The 23,573-nt window shown below is 28.0% G+C and overlaps 1 protein-coding gene and 1 non-coding gene across 2 annotated transcripts; one reads left to right on the forward strand and one right to left on the reverse strand.

Annotated features, from left to right (window-relative positions):
* Positions 1-4,597: 4,597 nt before the first annotated feature.
* Positions 4,598-4,692, reverse strand: TRNAY-GUA (transfer RNA tyrosine (anticodon GUA)). The gene is made up of 2 exons: positions 4,656-4,692; positions 4,598-4,633 (listed from the first exon to the last, which is right to left on the reverse strand). It is a non-coding gene; the product is annotated as a tRNA-Tyr (tRNA).
* Positions 4,693-5,563: 871 nt separating this feature from the next.
* Positions 5,564-20,050, forward strand: LOC114310450 (serine carboxypeptidase-like). The gene is made up of 9 exons (XM_028256422.2): positions 5,564-6,125; positions 8,261-8,429; positions 9,620-9,739; positions 10,058-10,201; positions 10,292-10,442; positions 10,630-10,718; positions 10,935-11,193; positions 11,288-11,421; positions 19,754-20,050. Exons 1-9 carry the CDS (start codon positions 5,833-5,835, stop codon positions 19,880-19,882), a joined length of 1,488 nt encoding a protein of 495 aa, XP_028112223.2. The 5' UTR covers positions 5,564-5,832; the 3' UTR covers positions 19,883-20,050.
* Positions 20,051-23,573: the final 3,523 nt, after the last annotated feature.

Raw genomic sequence — 23,573 nt, forward strand, 5'->3', positions numbered from 1 at the left:
TTACAACGGTTTTGCAATAAAATGGATTTTCTATAAAAGTTGTCGAATTTGGAGTCTCATCTACGTTTCACATTACACTTGTGAGACTAGATCAAATAAATCAAGGGTCTGAACTATTTAGCGCTTGGGTACCCTCCGGCATGTTACAATCCGCACGGGTACTAACATAATGCACAACCATTTTCCAAAAACTGACTCCTTACTCTTACTCACATGCTATTTACCACCCCTTAAAATGATCTTTCTAAGTATTTATACATTAATAAGTTTAAAGAAATTTGTCATAATTTAAGCTATTGAGATGAATATAAAATGACAAATCCCAAAATCATAAATAAAATCTCAAGAACACCTAAATTTCACAAATCTCAATTCAAATACTTCTCAAATAACATGATCCAATCACCAATTTTAAAGAATTGAAGACCAATTTCATTTAATCACATTATCTTCAAATTTCAAAAATTTGGGTTCCATAAAAATTTAGGGCTTTTGCCCCTCCATCATATCTAAAGCCATTTCTCACGTAAAATTTCCATAATCTAAGTATAATAAAAGGAATCTTAAGATAACAGTAGAGAAATTTCATTTTTTTTCAATGTATAAACTCAACATTCATCTCTTCATTAATGTCATAACAATACCACATAAACATCTTCAAATGTTAAAAGTAATCCTACCTCAGGAATCAAGACCAAGAAGAAGAAGCTAGATTTTTGAAGAACTCTTTGTAAAATCTAAATCCAATCAGTAGAAAGCTTTATTTTCACCCAAACTCCAACTTTTATAAGGAATGAAGATGTAATTCTTAGTAGAATGAGAGATTTCTAGAAAGATAAGGCTAGGGTTTTCGAAGCTAGAGAGAAAAGAGAAGGAATGAGAGAAAAAGTGAAGAAAATAATCTAAAAAATAACTTTTAAGTGGCTGATATCATGTAGACTGCTCAAGCGATCTTTTCACCGCTCGAGTGGTGAACTTAAACTCTCAATATTTCAGCCTACAAAATTAAATTCTGGGAACCCCCACAAGTTCGCTCGAGCGACCACTTCGCTCGAGTTGTCCTTCGGTCTGCAAGGCAAACTACTGGAAGCATCCTTTTTTCGCTCGAGCGATCACTTGGAACAATTGTCATAGTTTTGGTGGTTAATGGTAAAATCTTTGTAAAGATAATAAGACAGAAATTGGAATATTTCCTTCTCTGTTTCAACCGACATCTACATTCATATATATATATATAAGAACAATGTGTTGGCTTGAAGAGGGGTGGTTTGCGCGAGGTAGGTAGGATGATTTGTGCAGTTTGTGTCACGACCCAACCCTAGGGGCTTAAGGCTGGAATCGCAACTTACTAATTTATTTGTAGCAAATTAAATGGGCAGGCGAAGGCAAATAAAAATAATTAAACAAAAAATTTATTTCATTTTACTATTTTAATAAAAGAAAGTACATCTATGGGGCTTTTATTATTTTATTACTTAGTGACCGGCCCTCAGTAACACAAAAGGAGGAAAGGAAAAGAAAAAAGAAAAAAAAACAAAATAACAGATCAGTATCAAATTCTTGTGTGGATTCCACTACACGAGATTACGGGTCTTCCTTACATTTCATCACCTGAAAAGGTAATAACTATAAGCACACAACAGAGTGGGAAATATTATTCCTAGAGTGTAGGGAATACAAAATAACCATGGATAGTTATTTAAGCTAAAATAATAATAGAACTTAATTTAAATAAACGAATGATTTAAAGTGGCAGAAATTGACACACAAAAATTATGTAAATAAATAACCATAATCACGGTACAGAACAGAACAGAGGTCATCGGAGTGACAGTCAGAACAGAGGTCAATAGATCCATGGCAAACAAAGGACTACAAAGTGGCCAAACAGAGGCCAATGGTTATTTAAGTCCTCCAAGGCGTGAGACTCCCGTAGTGGTACTTACAAAATATAATTGTTTATAAGGTCATAGTCAAATACTTACTAAAATTTAAACAAACATATTCATGGGTTTCATTTTAAACGAATAGAGTTCAAAAATTAATCCACGTAATTAAAATATTAGTATAATTTATAAAACATAACTTGTATTAAAAAAATTATGGTAAGTCAAAATATGCGTAAAATATATTATAGTTACTCAAGGTATAATATAGCTCCCCTTAATATTGACCCTTAGTCTTTTTTATTTTTTATTTTTTTTCTTTATGTTGCTTTCGAGGCTCCTCTTTTTTTTTTTTCTTTTTTTGTCTTGCTGGCCTTGACTTCACAGCACCTCCTTCGTATTTATATACACATGGCTGGCTTGGGTGATGACTTAGCCTTCAATGATGGCCTAAGTGATGAATCACCTTCCTTCCCATAAGCCCAGACGTGCAGATGGCCCAATTCCATTTCTTTAGCAATATTTGCAAATCTTTTTATTAATTATTGCTTAATTAACGTGGAAATTATTTATTATATTTGCTTTTTTTTTACTTTTATTTATTTATTTATTATCTTTAATTTTAATTTGACCCAATTAGTATTATAATTCTATATTTGTGTTAATTTGGTTCAAAATAATAATCCTTAATTAATCTCATAGTTGATAACCCAATATCAAATTAGATTTATATATACATTTATTATTTATTTATTTAATAATATATTATCACATACAACCATAATTATATTTAAGCGTCGTTCAGGAATATGTTTTTTTAGTAATTTTTTAGATTTTTGGCTAAAAAATGATTTAAAAAAAATTAGTATGTTTGGGATGACTTTTTAATTTTATACGAAAAGATGTACAAAGAAAAGAAAATCATTGAGTTTTTGGTATTGATTGTTGGCTTTTTGGTTTGTTTAGTGATTTTTGACTTTTTAACTAAAAAAGTTACTTGCCAAACGATATCCTATATATACCTATAATTATTTATGTGGTATTTAATTAAACACTTATAATGTCACAGTTTGAGTAAGAGTGAAAAATAATTTGTTGGATGATAGTTTGATCTAAGAAATGAAGAGAGAAGAAAGTGAGGTTGAAGGTAAAGGTGATGAAAGGAAGAGCTTGTGCTGGTTGTGTGTTGCCACGTGAAGTGCTGAATCTGGTGATATGGGATTGGTAGGTAAGCAACGTGAGTAAATCAACTCAGTAAGTAACTCAAAGTGAATGAACTCGATAACCTAGTGTATATTTCTATTTTATCCCTTAAAAGATGGTTATGTGCAATACAATACATATAATCATTTTTCATCAAAAAAATTTAACTTTCATCCACAATTATCCTTATTTGGTACAAAATAAAACTTGGAGGGCAATATGTTCAAATTGAACTATCAGGGATCAAAATAAAATTTAAGAGAAACTATGGGGACCTCTAAGTATAATTTGCCTTTTAAAAAAATATTAACTTAATCACCTTTGATTTGAGTTGAGAATTTTTAAATAGTCAAAACTAATGAATTAGTTAAAGACTAAAAGGATTATTTGGCATAATTTATATAAGTGCACTTATTTAATTGAAATAAGTGTAATTATTTGAGTCATATAATTTTTATGTTTTTCTACACATCTTTTTATAAAAAAATAAAAAAATATACTTATTTAGAACATATCTCAAATATACTCTAATTTTCAATTGTAAGCTTAGGTTTGGTATCAATGTTCTAAAAGATGTTCGGATAGCCAAATTTATTTTTTATTTTTATTTTATTTTTAAAACTTATCCTGTACAAAAAGCACCCTAAAAGAGGTTGGCAGTTTGATTAAAATATTCCAAAAAAAAAAAAATTTAACACGAAAAAGTACACTCATTTTTTTTTAAAAAAACAAACCCTTATTCTACTGTACAAAAAGCACCCTAAAGAGGTGGGCAGTTTGACTTAAACATGAAAAGTCAACTCATTATCTTTATTACTATTATATTTTTTTTTGTGTATCCTTATTATTATTATGAAAAATGCTTGGGAGCACTAATTAGTGCTCCCACTAATTAGGTGGCAGTGAGTCTCGCTATTAATGATGTGATGTTTTGGTCTTGGAGTTGTGTTTTTTTTTTTTTTTTTTTTACTTTTTTAATGCATTAGTGCTATTAGTGGTGATGTTTTTAGTGGGATGAATCATTGTTGTATTATTATTTAGGGTGTTTGGTTTGAATTGTCTGAATTAAATTTTTTGAAAATTGATTTTTTTAGTTTTCGAGTTTTTTTGTTTTTAGTGAATATTTTTAAAATTTTAAACATTTTTTTTTTATTTTTTTAGATTACCTTACTTAGATATATCTAAAAAGTAAAAAATTTGTGAAAAATATTTTAAAAAATTAATAAGTACATAAAAATACAAAAAATATACTGAATTCTTATATTTTTTTTATATTTTTGGTATTTAGTGGATTTTTAAAAGATTTTTTTTTACATTTTTTTTACTTTTTAAGTGTATTTATGTTAAGTGTGTCTAAAAAGTAAAAAAATTGCTTAAAATATTAAAAAGATTCACTAAAATCAAAAAAATAATAAAGTAAAATTTTTTAAAAAATATTTTTTGAAAAGTAAAAACAAGCAAGTGTTATTATTTTGTATAAAAAGTTAATAAAATAGAAGACAAAAAAATCCGACCTGCCGGATTCGAACCAGCGACCTAAGGATCTCCATCAGGTGTTGATACCCACTACAGTCCTCCGCTCTACCAACTGAGCTAAGGTCGGGCTTGTGCACTTTGACGTAAATGTTTATATATTAACAAATAGAAAGTGAGCGCACCTAAACAAATAATTTGTTTGACATGTTAGATGAAGCACGTATATACTCTTGTTCCCAATTTGTTTTTGCATAATTTACTATCCACCAAACTAAAAAAATACCCAAATCTTAAATATGTCTGAATATCAAATTGAAAAAAACAAATAAATGAAGAAGCTGGTTTATGATATGAAATTGAATTATGTCTAGAACTTTATTACAATCAGCCCTCTAATAATTTATACTAATCTATGAATCGAGAACACCGATTTGGTGTGTTTTGCTTTTGATGTTCTGTGGACTTTTTACAATACCATTATATTACACTAGCAATTTGTAAATAAAAATTATGCGTTAGCATCTTAAAATTGTTTTCACTTGTTTTAAAAATAAATTATTATTATTATTATTATTTTCCCTTATTCTCTCTCACCAGTCATATTTTAGCAACTTATATTTTATTACTTTTATTTATTTTAATAAATATATATACATCAAACACATTTTTTTATTTCTTTTTATTTTATATATTATTTGTAAAAATATGTATCATACATACCTTATAATTAAAAGAATATATATATATATATATATATATAAATTCATATTTTTTGAATTATAATTAAAAAAATTATAATAAAACATTATACGATCCTAACTAAGGCTAAGTTTGGCATGATTGAAAAAAGACAAAAAGTCAAAAAGTCACTATTCTATTTAAGTCACATCATCTTATTAAAGTCACATCACCTCTCTAACACATCACTTCAAACCCAACCCAAATTTCATAAAAAGTCAAAAAGTGCACTTATTTAGTCTTCCCAAACTAGGCCTAAAGAAAATTAATCATATCTTGAAAAAAAAAAATGACATAATATGATAGGTGTGTATGGTAGAATTCTGCTAAAATTTCGGCCCCTGTATCAGCATTTTATTTTCCTTTCCCGCCTAACCACACTAGACTCCGGCAACGCAACCTTATAAAGTCCTCTCTCTCTCTCTCTCTCTCTCTCTCTCTCTCTAACTGACATACTAATATTTGACCTCGCGCACACACTCTCTCTATCTCATAAACCAGAGGTTTTGAGAGCTGAAATTGGAGAAAAATGAAGACTTTGATTGCCCTATGTTTCTTTCTTCTTCTCTCTCCTCTTTCTTCATCGACTCTTCTTCCCATCCCAAATTTGCCTTCAATTCAAGCCGAGAAGCTGATCAGAGAGCTCAATTTGTTTCCCAAGGACCCAATCAACATCGTCGATCGCGATGAATCTGAGCCGGCCCGTCCCAGCCTTGTGGAGAAGCGCTTCAAGTTCCCCAATTTGCCTGGCCCTTTCGTCCCCGCCGAAGACCTAGGTCACTTTGCTGGCTACTATAAGATTCAGCATTCTCATGCTGCTAGGTAAATTCCCAAAACCCTAGAATTTTAATTTTTATTAGGGTTTTTGTTTTTGCAATAGGTACTAGAGAATTGGTTATACTTTCCTGTTTTGTTAATCAAGGATTTGAGTTGTCAATTTGGATTAATACTGTGTTTGGTTGGGAGATTTGGGAAGGAAAATGGAAATGGAAATGTAAATGGAAATGGAAATGAGGAAGAATTAATAAGATTCCAAGTCTCAACTATGTTTGGTTGAGTTGGGAGTTGAAGAAGGAAAAGAAATCATTTCTCAAGAACTCTCTCTCATTGTCCATCATCACACACGCTCATCTCCATCAACAACTCTCTGCTTCACTTCATAATTATATTAAGAATAATGCTATATGTATCAATTAGTATATTAACTAGTGTAGTAATTGATGATATTACATAATTTAAGATGTTTTTGGTGTTTATAATTTGTATACTGAGTGAGGTCAATAATAATATCATAACTAGTATTTATACTAATTGGTGTATATAGCACCACCATTATATTAAATATGTTTAATATAATTTGACTACAAACTGGTGCATTGTAGTCGTGAATTGTAATAACGAAAAATATGGGTGTATATGTTCAAAGTGCTTTTGTCTGTTTTTTTAGAAAAAAGTTTCAATTTTTAAAAATAAAAAATAAAAAACAATTTGGTAAAAGTAAAAATCAATTTTTTTAAAATTTTTAAAAATTATTTACAGCCTCCTAAAAAATAAAATTGTATAAAAATGATAGGTATTTTTTTTTTTATTTCTTTCACCTAATTAATATTTTAGAATAAAAACTTAAAAGAAGTTTTTGAAAGTCAAATCAAATAGTCTGTCGATTTTGTGAAGCAAATGATGATCCTCGATTGGAAGGATTTGCTGAATGATGCTGCGAATTAGAGATTGCTATCAGAGTTAGATCTGCAATTCACTTCGAAGCAAAATTGCAAATAAAAAAATTCATGAAAATCAATATAGATCTAAGTTTGATAGAAGGTAAGAGAAAATGAAAAAGGAGCACAAATACCTGATCGAAAATTCCAGGCAATGAATCTTCAATCGAGTTCATTGATTGAAGATTTCCAATTGAAGCAAATGATGATCCTTGATTGGAAGGGTTTGCTGAATGATGCTGCGAATTAGAGTTTGCTACCGGAGTTAGATCTTCAAAAATCGTCGGTGGTAGTTTTTTGAAGCTACTCATGGTCTCCTGCGAGAAGCCATGAATAATGAAACTCTCTCTCCCAGATAAATTTTTCCTCCTAGTTTTCCCGGGTCTTTTATCACAGATATAAAAGGAATTGATGTTCTAGAAGGTGGTCCTATTTGTTTATTTATTTCCCACTCCTTTTCTTTTTCCATATGTTTTTTATTATAACCAAACATAAATAGGATTACATTTCTCTTTTCCTTTCCAAATCTCCCAACCAACACAGCATAAGGGTTTTGTATATTTCATGCAAGTAGACTTATATCTCATTCATTTGTGTGTTTGGGGTTTATAGTTAGATTAGATGTTATGTGGATAGGTTTATTATAGAATGAAAGACTCTCTAGTGTGTTGCACTGAGCATTCAGCGAGTCAATGACCTTGATTGTTGTTTCAGTTGAATTTGCATATCAATTAATTTGGTCATTAATTATATTTAATTAAACATATTAGTGGGCTGTTCAGTTTATTTATTTATTGAAAATCTATTGTTATGTGGTATTACAAACAGTTTCAGCTCATGATCAAGGTCATGTATGGATATGTCCATGCATGTTTTTTTATGATATTAAAATTTAATTTCTACTGACAACATGCCTATTCGATAACGAACAACATGGTTGGATTTGTTAAATGTGGTTAGTTGTATAGTATCTTTAGCTCTGTAGCTCTTTATAGCTTAAATTACTGGAGTTTATTTGTTGATAGCTAAGTTGGTGTTGCAACATTTATGGACTATATTAAATGTTACGGGAATCATGTTGTCACGTTTCATTAATATTATACTTCTACTTGATTTTTTGTTTTTACCTTACCTTATTTCTTTTTAGCTTATTAATGTGAGATTTTATTTGTTTTTTTTTTTTTTTTTGAGTATTGCTTTCGCATCTTTGTGCTTATAAATCATGGTTTGTCTTTATAGGATGTTCTATTTTTTCTTTGAATCACGCAACAGCAACGAGGACCCTGTTGTCATTTGGTTGACTGGAGGACCAGGCTGTAGCAGCGAGTTGGCTATGTTCTATGAAAATGGGCCTTTCACTATTGCAAAAAACATGTCTCTTGTATGGAATGAGTATGGTTGGGACATGGTATGGTTTCCAAGAATAAATTTGTAGTAACTGCAACTGTGCATTAATAGTATTATAGTTGTTACTGGATTTTGTTGTTTTATTTGAGCACTAATCTTGTAAGGAGGAGTTAGCATGCATTTTTTATTTGTTTACTTTGTGGTTGTGATTTTATAGTTGTGGACAAAGTGATGTCTTTCCTTCGCTTCCTTTGTCTGTCATTGTATGCATAAAAGCAATGTAAAGTCGCTTCACCCACCTGAATTACCATCTCAAGTCTTTTGTATGCTTACATTAAGTGTACGTCTAACAACTGTCCAGAACCCTGTTGTTTGCCTTCTTCATGTTTTCTTCATTATGTTGGACCCCATTCTAGTCCACTGGCTTTGCTTTAGTCAGGAAGAAGGAGTTTCCAATCTTAAAAAAAAATAAATTATGTATAGAGGAATTATTTTGTGACTCTCAAAATGGTTTAGTTGGTATTTACATTTAAATATGTTGGTTATTATCAAACAAATTGTTATGCATTTTAGTCAATTTGTCAAACAGGCCAAGCTCTCTCTTGTTTTCATGCCATTCTAAGAAGTATGGACACGAACACGCGACACGACACGACACGCCGACATGCTAATTTTTACAAAATGCATGACATGATGCGTGGAGGACACGCATGAAATATATAATTTTATATATTTATTATATGTTATACATATGAATATATCATTCAAAAATAATAAAAAATGTAATATGACATTAATTCTTAAAAATTAATATGGTTTTTGTTTGTTATTGTCTCTTAAATTGTTTTGTTCAAACTTATAATTAGTTTCACCTATGTCTAATCGTGTGTTTAAGCGATAAACATGTGTGTCCTCCAAGTGTCTAGAGAGTGTTTGGGTCTGTAAAAAAAATTAAAAAATATGATACGTTTTAAAGAGTGTTGGTGTCTGACATGGATACCTCACCTTCTTAGAAGCGTGTGCTTCTTAGATGCCGTTCCTATCACAGAACAAGCATGTATGGAGCTTGATGCAGTTGACTGACATTAACATGATAGCTATTCTAACATTCATTATAGAATTCTTGCCAAGTCCATCTTTTTACATTTTTTTTTGGTTTTAATATTTATATTCTCATTCGAAGGCCCTCTTTTAGTTACTAGTAGTACTTCTATAAAAAAGGGTAATATAGCTGTTATTATAATTCTGCAGGCATCGAACCTTCTGTATGTGGATCAACCCATTGGGACTAGCTTTAGTTACAGCTCTGATAAACGTGACATTCGACACAATGAAAATGGTGTCAGTAATGACCTATACGACTTCTTACAAGTATGTTTCTTCAACATTAAAAAACGTTATGTCTGAAGTACTGTAAAGAAGTGAACTTCACTTGGTTTAATAGTTATGTTAAACATCGTCCTCCATATGAAACTTCATCATCTAATATTCTAGTAATTTTTTCTTAAACATGCTATTTTGCTTGAATTAGCTGAATCCCTTGTTTGAAAACATTATTTCATGATGTATTTTATTTTGGACTGGAGATGGAGAGGATGAAAGGAAAAATTGCATGCATAATTTGAATTAGATATATCAATGGAAACAGATGCAATTATGACTGAATTTTGTTCATTCGAATGTTATTAGGCCTTCTTTGCAGAGCATCCCGAGTTCACAAAGAACGACTTCTACATAACTGGAGAGTCCTATGCCGGGCACTATATACCTGCTTTTGCTGCGCGAGTCCACCAAGGAAACAAAGCTGAAGAGGGGATTCACATAAACCTGAAGGTATGGCGCGAGTAATAACAATGTCTGCATTGTGTTGTTATTATATCATCAAAACTCAGTTACTGAATGTAACTTATATTCCTCATACAGGGATTTGCCATTGGTAATGGTCTTACTAATCCTGCAATTCAGTACAAAGCATACACGGATTATGCGTTGGACATGGGGATTATTAAGCAATCTCAGTATAAACGCATCAACAAGAAGCTTCCTGCATGTGAAGCGGCAATAAAGCTTTGTGGTGATCTCCCATTTCATATTCCTCTTTTATTTTGTGATAAGAGCTTGCTCCTTTTTTTTTCCCTCCCCCTTTTATCACATCTTATTTGTTTGGTATCGGGAAGGCATCCTTACCCGTTATTGAGCATCAGGGCCTGTTATCTTTCTGTTCCAGGGCTGAAGATATAATTATTTTTTTTTTTTTTCAGGGACTGATGGTACAATCTCTTGTCTGGCTTCATACTATGTTTGCAATACCATATTCGATAGCATCATGTCAATTGCTGGTGACATGAACGTAAGAAAACGCAAAAACTCACCCTTTAGTTATCTATTAGCATCTTTGACTGCTTTGTAAGCCAATTTTCACATACTTCCAAAATGTGTTATTTAGAAAAAACTTTTTTATTCTTTCGACGATGTGCCTGAAAAAATGAAGTGGATATGAACTGTCAAGGAGATGCAAAGAACAACTTTTGAGTAGCATTTACATATTTAATGTCTTCACTTGCAGTACTACGACATTAGAAAGAAGTGTGTAGGAAGCCTTTGCTATGACTTCTCAAACATGGAGGAATTTCTGAACCTGAAAACTGTTAGGGATGCTCTCGAAGTGGGGGACATAGAGTTTGTTTCTTGTAGCACTACTGTGTATCAGGCCATGCTTGTGGACTGGATGAGGAACCTTGAAGTCGGCATTCCTGCTCTTCTTGAGGATGGAATTCAGTTGCTTGTATATGCTGGAGAATATGATCTTATCTGCAACTGGCTCGGTTAAGTCTTTTTGGGAATTAAACTTTCAGAGTAAATTCTTCTCAAGTTAGGTGGAAAAAATGCTTAGCTGACAAATAAACCTTTTTTGAGCAGGCAATTCAAGGTGGGTTAATGCCATGGAATGGACTGGTCAGAAAGAGTTTGTAGCATCTCAAGAAGTTCCTTTTGAAGTTGATGGTTCCAAAGCAGGATTATTGAAGAGCCATGGGCCTCTCAGTTTCCTCAAGGTCTCTCTCTCTCTCTCTCTCTCAATACTTCAAGGTTCTTGTATATATATATATTAGTCTATCACCCGTCCTATGCACGGGATAATTATTGATATTTATATTTGTTTTAATTTTTTTTTAATATACAAATTATGTTTCTTAAGATTTTTTATAAAAATAATTTAACAATCTTATCACTAATCATAGTGTACAGGAGAAATTAAAAAGGCTACTGCAGTAACTATGCACGGGCTGTATCAATAATTATTTGTATAAGAGGATTTTAAATGCTAATCAGAGATTTTGACCAAATCAATAAATACAGGCATGTGGATTGGAAAAAGTTAATAAATGTTGATCAGAGGATTTTGACCAAATCAATAAATGCTAAGGTTTTTTTTTTTTTTAAATCAAAAATTTTAAAAATTAAGATTGGGATATTAGAACTCCCACAAGGCTTGCGGTTTAGAAACCTCATTTTTCTTAATATATTTACAATCTATCTATACTATATATTAAGCAAAAGAGGTTTTTAACCTCCAAGGCTTGTGGGAGCTCCAATATCTCAATTCTAATTTTCTAATTTTTTGATTTAAAAAAAAAAAAACTCAGCATTTATTAATTTCTCCCAATCCCCATGTCTTTTGGGAGATTTGGTCAAAATGCCCTCATAATTAAACTTTAATGCATTAAAGACCAGCATAAACAAAATTCTTTGAAAATTTCAACACGTCTATCTATATCTATATCTATATCTATATCTATATCTATCTATCTATATCTATACTATATATTAAGCAAAAGGGGGTTTTTAACCCCCAAGACCTGTGGGAGTTTCAATATCTCAATCTGAATTTTCTAAATTTTTTATTAAAAAAAAAATTGAGCATTTATTGATTTTGTCAAAATCTCCTGATCAGCATTTATTAACTTTTTTCAATCCACATGTATTTTCACATACCTGCATTTATTGATACAATCCTCTGATCAACATTTAAAATTTCCTCATACAAATAATTATAGATATAATTGGTGTATAGTTACTGGAGTACCATTTTCAACTTCTTCTATACACTATGGTTAGTGATAAAATTGTTAAATTATTTTTATAAAAAAACTTAAAAGCATAATTTATCTATTAAAAAAAATCTAAAACAAATATAAATATCTATAATTATTTCGTGCATAGCACGGATGATAAGCTAGTTATCTATATATGTGAATTATGATTTTTAAATGTCTTTTTTTTTTTTAAATGTCTTCTTTTTTTTTCTTTTTTTATATTATATTAAAGTTTAATATTTTGATAATAATCATATCTCTAACCCAGATATGATTATTATCAAAATATTAAACTTTAATATAATATAATAAAAAAGAAAAGACATTTAATTCCTTGAAAAGTTCAACAGATATGATTATTATCAAAATATTAAACTTTAATATAATATAAAAAAAGAAAAAAAAAAGACATTTAAAATATAAAAAGAAAATATTTAAAAATCACAATTTACATATATAGATAATTGTAAATACAATCCGTGCATGGCACGGGTGCTATGCTAGTTATCTATATATGTGAATTGTGATTTTTAAATATATATATATATTTTAAATGCCTTTTTTTTTTCCTTTTTGTAGTATATTAAATTTTAATATTTTGATAATAATCATATGTGTTGGACTTTTCAAGAAATTAAATGTCTTTTTTTATTATATTATATTAAAGCTTAATATTTTGATAATGATTATATGTGTTGAACTTTTTAAGAAATTTTTTTTATACTTGTTCTTATTGCATTAAAGTGTTATTATGAGGGATAATAATCATATGTGTTGGGACTTTTCAAGAAATTTATGTGTTGGATTTCAAAGAATTTTTTTTATGTTTGTTCTTAATGCATTAAAGTATTATTATGAGAGTAAGACTTAGGAGTTAGGAGAAGTTAATAAATGTTAAGATTATTTTTTTTTAAATAAAAAAATCAGGAAATTTAGATTGGGAGATTAGAACTCCCACAAGGCTTGGGGTTAAAAACACCATTTTGCTTAATATATAGTATAGATAGATAAATATAGATAGATAGATATATGTTTTTTTAAGATTTTTTTATAAAAATAATTTAACAATCTTATCACTAATCATAGTGTATAGGAGAAGTTGTAAATGGTACTGCAGTAACAATGCACGGGTTGTATCTATAATTATTTGTATGAGAAAATTTTAAATGATGATAAGGGAATGTTGGCCAAATCAATAATGGTAAGCATGTGGAAAGACATTAGATTGGAAAAAGTTAGTAAATGTTAATTAGAAAATTTGGACTTTTCAAAAAAAAAATTTATACTTATTCTTAATGCATTAAAGTGTTGTTATAAAGGTAAGGTTTTGGGGTAATGAGAAATTAATAAATGCTAAGATTTTTTTTTTTTAAAATCAAGAAACTTAGATTGGGATATTGGAACTCCCACAAAACTTGTGGGTTAGAGATAGATATAAATAAATAAATAGATAGATATAGATATTTATATTTATTTTAATTTTTTTTTAATATACAAATTATTTGTTTTGAAAAAGGTACTGCAGAGAAGTCAAAAAGTCTTGTGGGTTGAGAGAAGTTAATAAATGCTGAGGTTAAATTTTTTTTAAAAAACAAAAAATTAGAAAATTAGAATTGGCATATTGGAGCTCCCACAGGCCTTGGGGGTTAAAAATCTCATTTTGCTTAATATATAGTATAGATAGATAGATAGATAATATATAATATATAATATAATATATATAGATTATAAAATGAGAGAAATAAAGTGCTATCTTATTATAATGGAGATCTTATAAAAAAAACGTGTAGACATGAATGCCCTTCTATTTTATTGTGTTTATAATTATTTATATATTTGAATTGTGATTTTTAGATTTTTTTTTTTAAATGTCTTATTTTTTTCCTTTTTTATATTATATTAAAGTTTAATATTTTGATAATAATCATATCTGTTGGACTTTTCAAAGAATTAAATGTGTTTTTTTTATTATATTATACTAGCCCATCACCGATGTTATGCACGGGATAATTATAGATATTTATTTTTGTTTTAGATTTTTTTTAATATATAAATTATGTTTTTTTAATATTTTTTATAAAAATAATTTAACAATTTGATCACTAACCATAATATACGTGAGAAGTTGAAAATGGTACTGCAGTAACTATACACGAATTGTATCTATAATTATTTGTATGAGGGGATTTTAAATGCTGATCAGGAGATTTTGACCAAATCAATAAATGTAGGCATGTGGAAAGACATGTGGATTGAAAAAAGTTAATAAATGCTGATCAGGGGATCTTGACCAAATCAATAAATGCTGAGTTTTTTTTTAAATAAAAAATAAAAAATTTAGAAAATTCAGATTGGAATATTGAAACTCCCACAGGCCTTGGGGTTAAAAATCCCCTTTTGCTTAACACGGAATAATTATAAATATTTATATTTGTATTAGATTTTTTTTAATATATAAATTATGTTTTTTAAGATTTTTTATAAAAATAATTTAACAATCTTATCACTAAGTATAGTGTATGAGAGAAGTTAAAAAGGGTACTGCAGCAACTATACACGGATTGTATCTTTAATTATTTGTATGAGGGAATTTCAAATGCTGATCAGGGGATTGTATCAATAAATGCAGGCATGTGGAAAAACATGTGGATTGAAAAAAGTTAATAAATGTTGATCAGGAGATTTTGACCAAATCAATAAATGTTGAGTTTTTCTTTTTTTAATAAAAAATATAAAAAATTCAAATTCAGATATTGAAACTCCCACGGGCCTTGGGGGTTAAAAACCCCTTTTGGCTTAATATATAGTACAGATATAGATAGATAGATAGATATAGATATAGATATAGATATAGATAATATAATATAGATAGATAGATGTGTTGAAATTTTCAAGGAATTTTGTTTATGCTAGTTTTTAATGCATTAAAGTTTAATTATGAGAAGGTTTTGACCAAATCTCCCAAAAGGCATGGGGATTGGGAGAAATTAATAAATGCTGATGTTTTTTTTTTTTAAATCAAAAAATTAGAAAATTAGGATTGGGATATTGGAGCTCCCACAAACCTTGGGGGTTAAAACCCCCTTTTGCTTAATATATAGTATAGATTAAAGTTTAATATTTTGATAATAATCATGTGTTGGAATTTTCAAGAATTTTTTTTTATATTTGTTCTTAATGCATTAAAGTGTTATTATGAGAGATAATAATCATATGTGTTGGGACTTTTCAAGGAATTCATATATGTTGGATTTCAAATAATTTTTTTATATAGATTATAAGATGAGAGAAATAAAGTGCTATCTTATTGGCAGTAGTGGCTTTGGTCCAGTCCAAGATTGGATTGGATTGTGCTGTTGGGCCCGTGGGGGCCCACCACAGGTTCCGTTTTGATAATCTGAACCGTTCAATGTGTAGAACTCGTCGAGTACTATATGTCTGTAAAAAATTACGTTAATCGGATATCGATAGCTATGTGAACAAAATAATTTTTTTATCAATCGTTAATTGTTTCACCGTCCATTTTTTTTATACAAAACTGATTTGATCACATAGCTATTTATATCCGATCAACGTGATTTTTTACAGGCATGTAGTACTCGACGAGTTCTACACATTGAACGATTTGGATTATCAAAACGGGCCCCATGGGCCGAACTAGCCGGGTCCAGTCTTGATCTCAACTTGAGACAAGCTGGACCTTATCTTATTATAATGAGATCTTATAAAAAAAAACGTGTAGACATAAATGCCCTCTTATTTTATTGTGCTTATAATTATTTATATATGTGAATTGTGATTTTTAAATATTTTTTTTAAATGTTTTATTTTTTTCCTTTTTTATATTATATTAAAGTTTAATATTTTGATAATAATCATATGTGTTGAACTTTTTAAGGAATTAAATGTGTTTTTTTATTATTATATTATATTAAAATTAATATTTTGATAATAATCATATGTGTTGGACTTTTCAAGAATTTTTTTTTTTATATTTGTTCTTAATGCATTAAAGTATTATTATGAGGAATAATAATCATATGTGTTCGGATTTTTCAAGGAATTCATATATGTTGGATTTCAAAGAATTTTTTTTAAACTTGTTCTTAATGCATTAAAGTGTGGTTATGAGTGTAAGGCTTGGGAGTTGAGAGATGTTAATAAATGCTAGGATTTTTTTTTTTAAATCAAAAAATTAGGAAATTTAGATTGGGAAATTGGAGCTCCCACAAGGCTTGGGGTTAAAAATTTCATTTTGCTTAATATATAGTATAGATAGATAATTATTTATATATGTGAATTGCGATTTTTAAATGTCTTTTTTTTTTTAATGTCTTCTTTTTTTTCCTTTTTTATATTATATTAAAGTTTTATGTTTTGATAATAATCATATATGTTGGACTTTTTAAAGAATTAAGGCCCCGTTTGGGGACTTACTTTTTTAGCTAATTAGCCAAAAAGTTATTAAATTAGCCAAAAAGTCAACAATTCATACAAAAAAGTCAAAGATTCTCTTTTCTCTCTACTTTTTGCATATCTTTTCGTAATTAGCCAAAAAGTCATCACAAACATACAAGTTTTTTTTACTTACCTTTTTAGCCAAATAGCCAAAAAGTTACTAAATTAGCCTATTCCCAAACGAGGCCTAAATGTCTTATTTTTTTTATTATATTATACTAGCATATCACCCGTGCTATGCACGGGTTGTATTTACAATTATCTATATATGTGAATTGCGATTTTTAAGTGTCTTTTTTTTTAAATGTTTTTTTTATTTTATTTTATATTATATTAAAGTTTAATATTTTGATAATAATCATATATGTTGGATTTTCAAGGAATTAAATGTTTTTTTTATTTTATTTTATATTATATTAAAATTTAATATTTTGATAATAATCATATGTGTTGAACTTTTCAAGGAATTCATGTGTTGGACTTTTTTTCAAGGAATTTGTTTTATACTTGTTCTTAATGCATTAAAGTGTTATTATGAGGGATAATAATCATATGTGTTGGACTTTTCAAAAAAAAATTTATACTTGTTTTTAATGCATTAAAGTATTATTATGGGAGATAATAATTATATGTGTTGGGACTTTTCAAGGAATTCATATGTGTTGGATTTCAAAGAATTTTTTTATGCTTGTTCTTAATGCATTAAAGTGCTATTATGAAGGTAAGACTTAGGGGTTGGGAGAAGTTAATAAATGCTAAGTTTTTTTTTTTTTTTAAATCAAAAAATCAGGAAATTTAGATTGGGAGATTGGAGCTCGCACAAAGCTTGGGGTTAAAAATCTCCTTTTGCTTAATATATAGTATAGTATAGATAGATAATTATTTATATATGTGAATTGCGATTTTTAAATGTCTTTTTTTTTAAAATGTCTTTTTTTTTCATTTTTTATATTATATTAAAGTTTTATATTTTGATAATAATCATATATGTTGGACTTTTTAAGGAATTAAATGTCTTATTTTTTTTATTATATTATACTAGCATATCACTCATGCTATGCACGGGTTGTATTTACAATTATCTATATATATGAACTGTGATTTTTAAGTGTCTTTTTTTTTTAATGTCTTTTTTTTTCTTTTTTATATTATATTAAAGTTTAATATTTTGATAATAATCATATATGTTAGATTTTCAAGAAATTAAATGTCTTTTTTATTTTATTTTATATTATATTAAAGTTTAATATTTTAATAATAATCATATGTGTTGAACTTTTCAAGGAATTCATGTGTTTGACTTTTTTTCAAAGAATTTGTTTTATGCTTGTTCTTAATGCATTAAAGTGTTATTATGAGGGATAATAATCATATGTGTTGGACTTTTCAAAAAAAAAATTTATACTTGTTTTTAATGCATTAAAGTATTATTATGAGAGATAATAATTATATGTGTTGGGACTTTTCAAGAAATTCATATGTGTTGGATTTCAAAGAATTTTTTATGCTTATTCTTAAGGCATTAAAGTGCTATTATGAATGTAAGACTTAGGGGTTGGGAGAAGTTAATAAATGATAAGTTTTTTTTAAAAAAAATCAAAAAATCAGGAAATTTAGATTGGGAGATTGGAGCTCCCACGAGACTTGGGGTTAAAAATCTCCTTTTGCTTAATATATAGTATAGATTAAAGTTTAATATTTTGATAATAATCATATGTTTTTTTTTTATGCTTGTTCTTAATGCATTAAATTGTTATTATGAGGGTAAGACTTGGGAGTTGGGAAAAGTTAATAAATGTTAAGATTTTTTTTTTTTAAATCAAGAAATTTAGATTGAGAGATTGGAGCTGTGAATTGTGATTTTTAATTTTTTTTTTAATGTCTTCTTTTTTTCATTTTTTATATTATATTAAAGTTTAATATTTTGATAATAATCATATGTGTTGGACTTTTCAATGAATTAAATATCTTTTTTTATTATATTATATTAAAGTTTAATATTTTGAAAATAATCATATGTATTGAATTTTTCAAGAATTTTTTTTTATGCTTGTTCTTAATACATTAAAGTGTTATTATGAGGGATAATAATCATATGTGTTGGGACTTTTTAAAGAATTCATGTGTTGGATTTCAAATAATTTTTTTTTATGCTTGTTTTTAATGCATTAAAGTGTTAGTATGAGGGAAGACTTGAGAGTTGGGAGAAGTTAATAAATGTTAAGATTTTTTTATGTTTTTTTTTAAATCAAAAAATCAAGAAATTTAGATTGGGAGATTGGAGTTCCCACAAGACTTGGGGTTAAAAACTCCTTTTGCTTAATATATAGTGTACATAGCATATCACCAGTGCTATGCATGGATTATGCTTACAATTATCTATATATGTGAATTGTGATTTTTAAATATATATATTTTTTAAATGTCATCTTTTTTTTCTTTTTTATATTTATTAAATTTTAATATTTTGATAATAATCATCTGTGTTAGACTTTTCAATTAATTAAATGTCTTTTTTTTATTATATTGTATTAAAGTTTAAATATTTTGATAATAATCATATGTGTTAGACTTTTTAAGAATTTTTTTTTATGTTTGTTCTTAATGTATTAAAGTGTTATTATGATAGTAAGACTTTGGAGTTGGGAGAAGTGAATAAATGCTACGATTTTTTTTTAAATCAAAAAATCAAAAAATTTAGATTAGGGGATTGGAACTCCCACAAAGTTTGGGGTTAAAAATCTCTTTTTACTTAATATATAGTATAGAAGTATAGATATTTAGTGATCGTCAATGTTAACATTTTTGCATGATGGTGCGGGGTGATAATCAGGTCCACGACGCTGGTCACATGGTTCCAATGGATCAGCCTAAAGCTGCACTAGAGATGCTAAAGAGGTGGACACATGGCTCACTTTCAGGAGCCACGGCTGAGCCTGAAAACCTGGTGTCTGCAATGTGATTTCTATGTTGTTTTTTCTAGACTCTCACTGACTATGTTTGTAAATAAATGGCAGCAAAGATCTTTTCTTTCCATGTTATCAAATAGATCCTAACATACTACGTTGTCTCGCTGGTGTTTTTAAAATAATGACGACTGCAATGAACTATAAAGAGAATTTCTCCTTCACCTTTCTTTGTCTATCCATTTTGTTTTCCTCTTGTTGCAGTCAATTCAATTATTTTTTAATGATTTATAGGGGTGGTTTAAAAAATAATGATTTGAACCATTGAAGTGGGCGGTCTAATCCACTTTCTAGACTAGGGACAAGTTGAATCCCTGTTATGTAAAGCATACAAAGCGGAATAATTTTGTTATACAATTTTAATTCTTACAGGTCTCACAATAATTTTGAGAAAAATTTAGTTCTCATATTTTTTCTCAAAATTATTCTATACCATTGGATTAATGTGACTGGTAGTTAAAAGCACACAATATTCACCTTGCTTGTTTTCATTTTTCAAAAAACACTTTTCAGAAAATTCTACTCACTTATTTTTTGTTTTTTTTTTTATTTTTATTGAATTTTTTTAATATTTTAAACAATTTTTGTTACTTTTTAGACACACCTAACATAATTACATCTAAAAAGTAAAAAAATTGTAAAAAAAATCTTTTAAAAATTCACTAAATACAAAAAAAATACAAGAATTCAGTATATTTTTTATATTTTTATGTATTTATTAATTTTTTAAAATATTTTTTCACAAATTTTTTATTTTTTAGATACATCTAAGTAAGGTGCATCTAAGAAAGTAAAAAAATTGTTTAAAATTTTTAAAATATTCACTAAAAATAAAAAAACATGAAAATCAAAAAACTTAGTTTTCGAAAAACTTAATCCAAAAAACTCAAACCAAATACACTGATTATATTTTTTCTATTTTTTTTCTTATTCACAACAATTTTGATTCCTTCTCTGCTATTTGTATTATTTTTATTAGAAATGAGTTTATCCTATTGATATGTATATTTTTAAGCATACAAAATAACATAAAAGTATTGAAAATAACAACGCAAAGTTCTAATAAAGTTACATTGCAAAAAATAACAATAATTACATAAATATTTTCTTCAATTGATAGTCATCATCATACGTACCAAATTAGTGGAAAGCTGTGTAATTCCAATTTGTTTTTATTTATGTTCTAAAAATATTTTCATTATTATTGTAATTTCAGTATAAATTCTTTTGTTCTCTTTCTTTAAAAAAAAAAAAAAACGTGTTGCTTTTATGGTAGTCACAAATATATGAAAATAACAAATAAATATATACATATATATTTTTTGGAATAAATTATAAATACATTTTTTGAGATTTGATTAAAATACAAATTAGCTCATGTGGTTCTGAAAATTACATTCCACTCCTAAGGTTTCTAATTTCATAACAAATCGCCTCTTTTATTGATAAAATCAAGTTAATTAACAATTTTTAATGATGTTATAAATATGTTTCAATTAATAATTTAGGTAATTTTATTATGATATAGGAGAGTAATTATGATTTTTTTTTTAGTTAATTTTGTTAAATAAATTTTTTTAACAAGGGAGTATTTATAATTTTTCAAACTACAGGAACAATTTGTACTTTAAGCAAACCTCAAAAAGTGTATTTATAATTTACCTTGATAGACCCCTCACTATTTAATTTGTCTTTCAAAAGGACATGAATTATACAGGTACTTTCAAAACCCCTTAATATTTTAAAACTTGTTTCTTTTACTATATTATCCTCATATTTATCAGCTCTCCTATTAAGTCATCCTCACAGCGTATTTCAGAGTAAAATTTTACTTTGAATCAGAGTAAATGATTCAAAGTAAAATTTTACTCTGATTTAAAGTAAAATTTTATATCGTTAAACAAATCAACATGTTTTTAACCAGAGTAAAATTTTACTTTGAATCATAGTAAACTTTACTCTGATTTAGAGTAAAATTTTAGTCTGAATCAGAGTATTATGATTCAAAGTAAAATTTTATATTGTTAAGCAAATTAACATGTTTTTAACCAAAGTAAAAGAGTAAAATTTTACTTTGAATTGGAATAAAATTTACTATGTTTCAAAATAAAATTTTATGTTGTTAAGCAAATCAACATGTTTTTAACCAAAGTAAAATTTTATTGTTACAAAAAATAAAATACATACTAAATGAATGAACCAAAGTCAAATTTTACTCTACATCAACATTTATATGTTGACATTATACAGATCATAATCTGAGTTTTCTCTCTTTGTTTCTCTTTCCAACAATATTTATACGTTCCAGTCAACAACAACAAATAAAAAAAATTAGATCAACAACCAGCCAGATTAAAAAAAAAAAAAAATCCATGTATACCAAAGTTCAATCTTCTACAAAATCATTCGGACAATCGTTTCAGAGAACACATCCAAATATCTCTCCATCTTTTGATTTCAAAGAATACATGTGTTCAACGACACTCATATATATATATATATATATATATTTAAAACTCAGATCTGTGTATGAAAAAAATATGTATAATCAAACAACTCCACCAAACACACGCCTTTATCGCCTCCTGGAGTGCCGAGACAGCATTGATCTAGAACCCTAGATTGGTATTGAACCTTAAATCGGTGGCAATGGTAAACGCACCTCCATATATTTGCCTCTCTCTCTCTCTATATATATATCTATAGCTGGAGTCCGGTGACAATCGCCGCCGTAGCCTTCGCGTAGAGCTTGCAAACCAATCTTTTCGCCTTCGTCAGATCAGTCGCCTCAGATTGTCTCGCCAGAGGTCGGAGCCGTTGTTCGACTTCTTGATCACCTCAGACTATGTTTAGAGGGGGAGGAGAGAGACAGAGAAGGTGGGGAGAGAGTGGGTGGGGAAGGTGTGAAGATTTAGTTGAGGGTATAATAGTCTGATAAAATATTTAAATAATAAATTTTCCCTTTTATGTAAGACTTTATAATTATGAGGGGGTTTAAAAAATAATTTTTTTCTTAATCCTTTTAACAATGAAAGGAAAATAAAGGGGTTTATAGCCAAATTTTCCTTTAATAATCTAATACCTCTTTTGGGACACTTCAAGGGTTGGTTTGGGATGTCCTAAAAAAATGCACTTTTTGACTTATTGGTGGGTTTGGGTTGGGTTTGATGTGATGTGTTAGAGAGGTGATGTGATTTAAATAAGATGATGTGACTTAAATAAGATAGTGACTTTTTGACTTTTTGACTTATTTGTACATGCCAAACTAGCCCCAAATAAGTTTCTTATGGGTTTATTTCTATTACATTATATAATTTTATTTTTTCTTTTTTTTTTATATACTTTTTTCCGTAATAAATAAAAAAATTTAAAAATAAATCATACCCAAAATAACATTAAATCAACAAATCTTATTATTTTAGGAAAAATAATAAAAAAATATAAAAAAAAAAGCTGTTCACCTACCCAATTTTCAAATGGGAAAGTCTGGTAACTCAAGCTTACGCACCTAAAATTTTTTGAATAAATAATTGTGTGATAAAGGTTAATTTTTATAATATAAAATTTATATAAAATGTAATAAAAATTAATTTCTCAATAATTTCTAAACGGGGCACTTTTTCATAATTTTTTTTTACCTATTTATGTTCCATTTAATTTATATTATTTTCTTATATTCTAATAAGT

This window comes from Camellia sinensis, chromosome 1, assembly GCF_055761805.1.
Source record: "Camellia sinensis isolate YWXY chromosome 1, ASM5576180v1, whole genome shotgun sequence".
In the NCBI taxonomy this organism is placed as follows: domain Eukaryota; kingdom Viridiplantae; phylum Streptophyta; class Magnoliopsida; order Ericales; family Theaceae; genus Camellia; species Camellia sinensis.